This window comes from Podarcis cretensis, assembly GCF_951804945.1.
Source record: "Podarcis cretensis genome assembly, chromosome: 10".
NCBI lineage: Eukaryota > Metazoa > Chordata > Lepidosauria > Squamata > Lacertidae > Podarcis > Podarcis cretensis.
The window spans coordinates 48,018,083-48,026,616 of record NC_137179.1 but is presented as its reverse complement, the minus strand read 5'-3'; the positions used below and the strand labels follow the sequence as shown (position 1 = coordinate 48,026,616).

At 45.0% G+C, this 8,534-nt stretch overlaps 1 protein-coding gene across 1 annotated transcript; it reads right to left on the bottom strand.

Annotated features, from left to right (window-relative positions):
• Nucleotides 1-7,827, bottom strand: AVPR1A (arginine vasopressin receptor 1A). The gene is made up of 2 exons (XM_079994355.1): nt 6,519-7,827; nt 1-482 (listed from the first exon to the last, which is right to left on the bottom strand). Exons 1-2 carry the CDS (start codon nt 7,513-7,515, stop codon nt 196-198), a joined length of 1,284 nt encoding a protein of 427 aa, XP_079850481.1. The 5' UTR covers nt 7,516-7,827; the 3' UTR covers nt 1-195.
• Between the last annotated feature and the right edge of the window lie 707 nt (nt 7,828-8,534).

The following is an 8,534-nucleotide window of genomic DNA, read 5'->3' as shown; positions in this document are numbered from 1 at the left end:
TCCCATACTTTTTAATAGATTGATTTACAAACTTTATTTACATTGATGCAAAACCATAATATTTGGGTTGTTGTTGTTTTTTTCAAAAAAGTTACTCTCATCTTGTTCGTTCATGGGTCACATGGTAACGAATGGCTAAAGTGCTAAAAGTGCTGTTCTGGAACGCAATGGGACGCCAGTTTTTAAATATACACTTCAGGAGGTAATGGGGATGGACCTAATGGATTGTGCTAAATCTGGAGATTTTCTGCACATGTCCAAACTGTTTGTTGGGCTTCTGTTGTTGGTGAAAGTAGTATGTCTTCTGCTGATGCTCTCGGAATCTTCTTTATTCAGCCTCTGCCCAGTTTTGTGACAGCACAGGAGGCTTCGTATGAAGTCGTGCAGGAGGTGCCCACTAAAGAACATGTAGATCCATGGGTTGCAGCAACTGTTCAAGCAGGCCAAAAGGGCAGTGACAGTAATTAAAATGTCTTCTGACTCTGTCAATACAAAGCATAGAATTACTTAGCATATATCTGTGCCATTAACCCACTGCTTCTGTGATTTTTTTTTAAAAAGCTTAATATTTTTATATGTAGATAATGACACAAGGCCAATGCATTGCCTTGTTTTATTCCTTCAAATGAAACAGAAAACTTCCATTTCATATTTCATACACCATACCAAGACTAGTTGATTCAGTGGTTAACCATTTCATTAACAGAGAAAATCACTAAATAAGACTGGATATGAAGATGCTCACCATAGCAGATGAATACACATTATGTTCTTCAACTGTAGCTCCTTGTTTACGCATTTATTCTGTTTCATAAAGATATATCCTGCATAGATACTATAGGATTAGGCTGCTCTGATTTATTGTAATAATTATTCTTACAAATATAATTAATTTTTTACACGCATGATGCCTTTCTGAGGCTCTTTTGAGACACTGTGAAGTTTGTGTAATTTAGGGAGTTATAGAAATAATATTAAACAACAAGAATGCTCTTGTCGTTACCTTTCACAAGCTCCTTTTGTTAAAAGGATTTTTTTCCTGATTATAGAACATATAAACACACACACAGTGCCCTTCAATTAAAAATGTACAAGGCAGTTTGCCATCAATGTAATTCAAATCTGGGGGTAGATCTACACATGGGGGGGGGGCGATATAAATAAGTCAAAAATTAAATTGTTATAACTTAAGGGAAAAAAACACTATGGAAAATCCTAAAGAAATTTTGTTTTGTTCTCCAGCACCATCTGGTGTTGCATTTTTACAATACATTCAAAACACTGTTTTTTGACGAATGTAGCCTAGTCCCAGGATTAACTTGCTAAAGCAAACTAGGCACTGCATAGCAATAAAAAGTATTAGACATGCTTAAAATAAAGGAATGTAAAATTATCTAGAATGCAACTCCTTCAAAATGGAAGGTGTGTGATCATGGTATCTCTCCTGCCAGGAAAGTATTAGTATAATGCCCCCTCTCTCTCATGCAAACGTGAGATGCTCGTTAACTACATCTAACGCTGCTGGTTGCTCGTGATGTTGCAGAGGCAACCCAGCTTACTTCATCAGTAAGGTGTTCCCAGTTGACCCTCAACACCAGTTCGGTCCCACAGGTTGGCAATGTTTTTACTAACGCAACCATTATTAAACACCAGCCTGAAAACTTACTTGCTGGAACAGAGGCTCTGGTACTTTGTTAAATGCCTCTTTAAATCTTGTTTGTACAGTATAATCTCTGTCTCTACTTACTCCAGACAGCTACTTGTAAACTCAATTCTGCTTTAGTCATACTCTGGTACAAACAACCTCAAACATTCTGCACAACTGTTCAGTGGACTGAACAGACAGCTCATTAATTCCTTGTAATGCCATCTCTAGGCTTAGGCTGTGGACATTAAGAGAAATTTTGTTCAAGGGTCGTATTTTGTCTTTTTCTACAAATAACTAATCATGCACCTGTCCCCAAAAGAGTATGTCTGCCACTGTGACACAGATATAAACTTGGTAAGGACTTGGTGCAGAGCCAGTTAACTGGTGGGTCCCAACATTTTTGAAAAGAACAGGGATATCCTCCTAGTCTCACTCTGCTATTATTTTACCACAGTTTCATGGAGCCCACTCCAATTGCCCTACAGAGGCCAGGTGTAAAAGATACCAGACTCCTGCAGCTTTAATCAGTGGTGGAGGAAGCCATTCGGGTACCTGGGATGGCTCACCCAGGGGCGGGGCAAGCCACCCATAGGGGCAGGGTGCACCACGGGGCCTCTGGAGTCTGCCTGCCTCCTCCCACTCAGCCGCCCTACAGAGTGTTTGGGCAGCGTGCAGCCTGCAAGACCCTAAGCCACTGCGTTTCTCCCAGGAGAGACGCGTGACTTGGGCATGTTGCAGGCCCCACAGTGAGTGCTACCTGGCATTTTGTCACACACACCCAGTGGTGACGCCCGAGCCAGCCGCACCCCCCTTCCTCTGCCCCTGCCTTTAATAGCTGTGCAGAAGGGGGTGGATTTCAGCAGGTGTGGTTTACCTGCAACCTATTAAAGGTAAAGGTAAAGGTACCCCTGCCCGTACGGGCCAGTCTTGACAGACTCTTACCTACTGAAATTCCTCTTCTACCCAACTATTAAAGACACAGGACTCCATCAGCTATTGCATCTTCCCAACACAAATTGCCTTCAGATAAAAGATAATTTCATGATACCGATAACAGATTTTGTGCATGTGCAATCGTCTTTTCCTCACAGTGCATTTTCTTCTTATAATTTTTTATAAACTTGGTTCGCATTTATGCACCAGCAGTTCAGAATATATATCTGGTAGACCCATGAACTCCAGCATTTAATCAGTGTGGCTCCTATTTAAAAATTTCCAATAATTCAGAAACCCTCAAATTAAGGAGAAATTCAGCAGTATAATATTTACACCTAGAGTAGCTGATGAGATGCCCTGCAGAGGTTCTCTGACTATATATCCCACCATCCCTGACCTTTCGACATACTGGCTGGAACTAATAGGAGCTGTAGTCCTACAACTTCAGGTCATTCTATTGACTAGCCTTGATATATGCAAATAATACAACCCCTTTGATCTCCCACCTATATGCATTACATTAAAAAAATGTAACTTATTTTAGTGTTTGATCTCCTTAATGTTAATATGGGGGGCATATCTGTGATGACAAGTCTTTTCTTTTATGATTTATTGGTTTTCATAAGATCTGGTTTTATGATAGATTTTTCTTGTTTATTGTATTGCCTTGGTACATTGTGATTATGCAAATGTTTCCTTAAGCGTCACTGCAGGTAAATGAGGTATAAATTCTCAACACAGTTTAAAATTAAAATCAACCTTGCGGTGTACTTTGCTATAAAGTGTGTTCAGACATAGCAACTGTCATTTTAAAAGGGCAACAATCTATTTTAGGAGCCAGCAGGACTAAGCAAGTGGTCTTATTTAATATGCATGCGTGCATTTCCTTCGTTTAATCTGGAAGCGAGTTTGTTTGTTATAATCAGGCTGCTTCTTCCCTCCCTGAAGCCACTAAAATTTCATTTGCCTCTGATTCTATTGAAATGGTGTGAAGTAGGATACTTGATCTTCCTATGATTTCAAATCAACCTTTATTAGCACAGGCAATGGAAACCTCTCAGAAAATCCTCTTCAGGCGTTTTCTGACAAGCCCTGCCTCCAGCAACCTCTCATCACCCTCACCCATTGACCTGATATTGCACAAAAATAAAATTATGGAGCTGAGGCTATTCAGGATCCCATATTACATATGGCAGAAGCCATATTGAACTGTTTGCAACAGCCTGAATCAAAGGACTTCAGATTATGGGTGGTGGTGTTGTTGTTTTTAAAAAGCTCTGCTTGGTACTGCTCAACCAAGAAGTGAGGAAAGAAAACTGCCTAAGGAAATCTGAAATCTGTATTCTTTTATGTTTTGAATTTCAGGTGATCCGATTTAACAGTCATAAACACACACACACATCTATCTATCTGTCACACATACCTGTTACTGGATTTAAACATGCTGTGCTTACCTGTGCTGAAATATTCTATCTACTGCTTACACACTGCCGATCAATAGACATTTTGGGTTAATCTAGGGTTGCCATTACTGGGATTTCAAAGGTGGAACTTATGTCCAGGGGGATTTCCAAAAGGCGTTGCTTTGCCTTGGAACTTAGGCAAGTCAATCGAAAAAAGGTCAACAATTTTGGGGTGTCCTGGTTTTTTACTTTTTGAAATATGGCAAACCTAGGTTAATATGGCTCATTGGGGCACTGCAATGTCCAATGAGCAGAAAGCAAGGTATTGTTCCCATAACTGCTATTTGTGTATGTAAGTATAGGTTTGCATGTATTGTTAACCTGAAACGAATATCAAAATAGGAGGTTGGTAAAAAAAAAAAATACTCTTCTTTAAAAAAAATTTTTTATTGAGTTTTCATTTTTCTACATTTCAAAATAAACATTTTGCAAGCTTGTTAAAAAAACCTCTTCTTGGTCATGAGTGTCTCACACAATCTGACAAGTTAATGGCCTTATCGTGGTTCTAATGGATAATGCTTAAATTTTATGTATTATTCTTTTCAATATGTATGCAATAGCAAACATGGCTTAGGAGAACCTTTCAGACAGCTTCTAGAGGTAGGATTACAAATTCATCCATTATAACTGTCTGGTGCTATACTTTGATATTTAGCTTCTGCAAAAGGAAACAAAACTCTGCAGATACATTTTGAGTCCCTTGTGAAGTTAAGTGCAAAGTTTGGCTTGTGTTGTGTGTTGTTCATCAGACCAATTAACCGCAAACAACCCTAGCTATCACAGAGCCTTAAAAAAAAATTAGAGAAAGCTGCAGGGCTTAGAGATCATGAACGTATCAAATTATTATTTACATAATTATGTGATTTTAAAATTACATTGCAAGCAAGATTTCCCCCTAAATATTTTGTACTTTCCACTAGAATCGGACGTTATTTGTGTTTACTTCAGACTCTTTTAAACATTTTTTTTATAATGTAGCAGACAAACCGTCATCAACTCCTCACAGCTGCACAAAAGAAAATAAAGGCAGAGAAGACCAAATCACATAACCAATGTTTTAAAGAACCTCTTCAAGCCTATGATTGATAGGGAAGTCCTGTGTGGAACGGTTGACTTGACACAGGCAAATGAATTGTTATAGCTATGTCAGGTCATACCAATAGAATAAGCTCAATAATCACATGATACGATCTAATTAATCATCACTCAGCCATTAAGCTCACTACACTGATTGTTCTCTGTAAGTCTAAACTACCTCATAGTGACTTGGGGGAGGGGGGGCATAACCTGCAGAGAATGATTTTAAAAAATAGTAATATTTTACTTTGGTGGACCTTCAGACACCCCTTTAGAATAAATGTATTTGATTTCATGCCTAAAGACTCAGGGTGCTTACTAAAATGACACCCATTATAGGTACCTATGAATTTTATTTACAATTACTGTATGAGAATGTGTATTTTTGCTGCTCTTTCAGTATATATGCCCCCTATTTGTATATACTACCACCAGGGGCTACCAAATCAATACAGATAGAGGCTGAATCGTACATCCATTTACATGAGTTTGCTCAAACTAACTTACTTCTGAGTAGAAATGTATAACTTGTGCTGCCCGTAAAAGGGTGAGATTGCGTGTCAGCGAGTCAGATTCAACCTGTTGATACTGAAATATAGCTTGCAATCCTGACTTTGAAATGCAGAAAGCTTATATTCCTTCCAACAACCCATTATTCTCCTTTCAGTTGCTAGAATACCAAACACTTCCAAATGAAAATTTGTACCAAGGCTTAGGTGAGGGATGGAGGGAGGGAGGCATTGTTGTGTGTTGGGCTGAAGCAAACATGTGCAGGGTTGCTGATAGGCATTTTACTCAAACCAGCATCTATAACCCAAATGCAAGGAGAAGGCAGAGGAGCTCAGTTCACGAAAGAACATTTCTGGCAGAACATCAGTGTCCTTGTCCACCGCAGTCCAATGGTGAAATTTCTGTTTTAAATATTTGATACGATTAGCCTAAATCCATTTCCTCCTTAGTAAGCCTGAAACTAACGTGGGAGATGAACATTACTGTGTTCTAAACATTAAGTTGCAATTCTAAGCATACCGCCTTAAGAAGTAAACTCCATTCAGAGAGCAGTCGGTCTTAAGTGGGCAACTTTAGATTGCCTGTGTGCCTGAAATAAATTGCCCACTTGCTCTGGAGTGAGCTCCAGCGAAACATAGGCAGCACTGGGCCACACATTACTTCCAAATAATTGCCTTAGGCTTGGGGTGCAAAGCTGAGAAACGGGTTCAGAGATTGCTGCCAAAGCAAAATTCAACTCTGATCGCTTAGAGAAAGCAACAGGTTGTGTGCCTAGAAGCCAGCAGCAGCGCTAGTAGAGTGGAAATCCGGAGTCACTCTGGAATTCCTACTAGAGGAAGGCAAGGATGGAGAGAGAGAGACTCAGCGCAGCAGGTAGTACCTACCATGCCAGTTGGAGTGGTCTTCCCAGACGGAGCGCATCTGGACGGTGAAGAAAGGCGCCCAGCAGACGATGTAAGCCGAGACGATCACGAAGGTCATTTTGACCGTGCGGATCTTGGCGCGGGAGACGTTCTTGATGCTGCTGACACAGGGCGTGAGGAGCAGCCCCTTGCGCAGGGCGCCCCCTCGCGGAGGAGCCGCCTCCCGCCTCTGTCGCCGTCGGGTCTTGTCGCGGACGTTGCTCCAGATGTGGTAGCAGATGAAGCCGTAGCAGGTGACCAGGATGACGACGGGCGCCACGAAGATGCTGCCGGTGATCCAGGTGATGTAGGCGCGCGGCCCCCAGGGCATGACGAACTGCGCCCAGCAGTCGTAGACCTGCGAGCCGCTCTCCACCTCGCGCAGCGAGAAGATGAAGTACTGCGGCAGGCTGAGCACGAAGCTGAGCGCCCAGGCGGCCGCGATCATGCAGCGGGAGCGCTTGCTGGGCTGCTGCAGCGTCTTGAGCGGGTGGCACACGGCGATGTAGCGGTCGGCCGTCATCACCACCAGCATGTAGGCCGACGCGAACATGCCGAAGACCTGCAGGTGCTTCACCACGCGGCACAGCCCGTCGGGCCCGTGGAAGCGGTGCGTCACGTCCCAGCACAGCTGCGGCAGGATCTGGAAGAAAGCCACCGCCAGGTCGGCCAGGCTCAGGTGGCGGATGAAGAGGTGCATGCGCGACGCCTTCTGGCGAGGGGTCCGGTGCAGCGCCAGCAGCACGAAGGAGTTGCCCAGCACCGCCAAGGCGAACGTCAAGGCCAGCACGGCCACCTCCAGCTTGGCCAGCTCCTCGTCCCGCCCGTAGCGGTTGCTGCTGCTCCCGTTGGCGCCGCCGCCGCCGCCGGACCGGAGAGGCTCTGCGCTGCCGCCCGCTTCCTCCGCCTCGCTCGCGTTCCAGGCGGACGACGGCGCTCCCCAGGCGGGGGACCCGCCGGCACCTTCTCCGAAGTGCATGGCGACGCTTCCCGCTCGCGCTCTCTCAGCTTTCCCGCCTTTCCGACGCGCTCCTTTCCCGCTCACTTTTTCCTTCTGGAGGCAGCCAGAGAGGAGCTGCGAGAGGGGTGGCGCCTCTTTCTCCAGCACGGTTGCCCTCGGTCAAGCGCGCCAAGTTGCCAGCCTCTTTCGCCTGTCCTCGCGCTCCTTTCCCCGGAGTTCCCGCTCGGGACGCCTCGCTTGCAGACGCGCCGCGCGCTTCTGCTTCCCCGCGCGCCCCTCGCCAAGCTTTTCCTCCGCGCTCCTCTGGAATTAGCCCTAACCCCGCCCCCTCGCTCTCCCTGCGCGCCCCTTGCTCTCCCGTCCGTCGCTTTGGCGCCCAGCCCGGCCGTCTGGGACTCCCCTCTGGACCTCGCTCTGCGGACACAGGCCACGAACTCGTTCCGTTTCACGCCGTCACACTGGGTGTTTGCTTCTTTTCTAACCCTTTTCTTTGTGGGTATACCATTATAGGAGCCCACCCCTCGGGGGTGCGGTCTTTTCGGGGCCCCCAAAACATTTGAGGGGGACAGGGCGGGGCTTACCGGCCCCCCACCCCCGTCAATCTTTCCAGTTGGCACCCCTGCTGTGAGCCCTGACAAAGGCAGCTCCCCATCTTAAAACCTCGCTGTGTGTGCTCATCGCTCCAAATGCTGAAATGCCCCTTCCATTGAAAAGCCCCGCTACAGGTGAAAGTTGATGCGCAAGTTATTACTTGATGTTGCTACCACCCGCTGCTGAGAATGGATGTGGGGGATTTCCCCCCTACCCTCTCTTTCCTCACTAAGCAGGGCCACTGCCTTTGTGTAGAAAGGTTTCTAGATCTTCTAACTGCAGGAACTCAGCTCCACTGCTTTACCTGTTGAACTTCATGCACCTATTAAAAACATAGGAGCCCTGGCATTGAGTGAAGGCTGGCAGCAGGAGTGCTAACTTGAATAAAATACTGAAGGGACCCAGGTAAGCCCCACCCTATATAATGGATCACAAGACACAATGCA

What these genes read in the sequence shown, in the direction of transcription:
- AVPR1A (XM_079994355.1), bottom strand. Translation starts at nt 7,515, where the DNA reads ATGCACTTCGGAGAAGGTGCCGGCGGGTCCCCCGCCTGGGGAGCGCCG. An exon ending in AGACCACTCCAACTGGCATG is followed by an intron (nt 483 to 6,518) that starts GTAGGTACTACC and finishes TTGTATTGACAG; the next exon opens with AGTCAGAAGACATTTTAATT.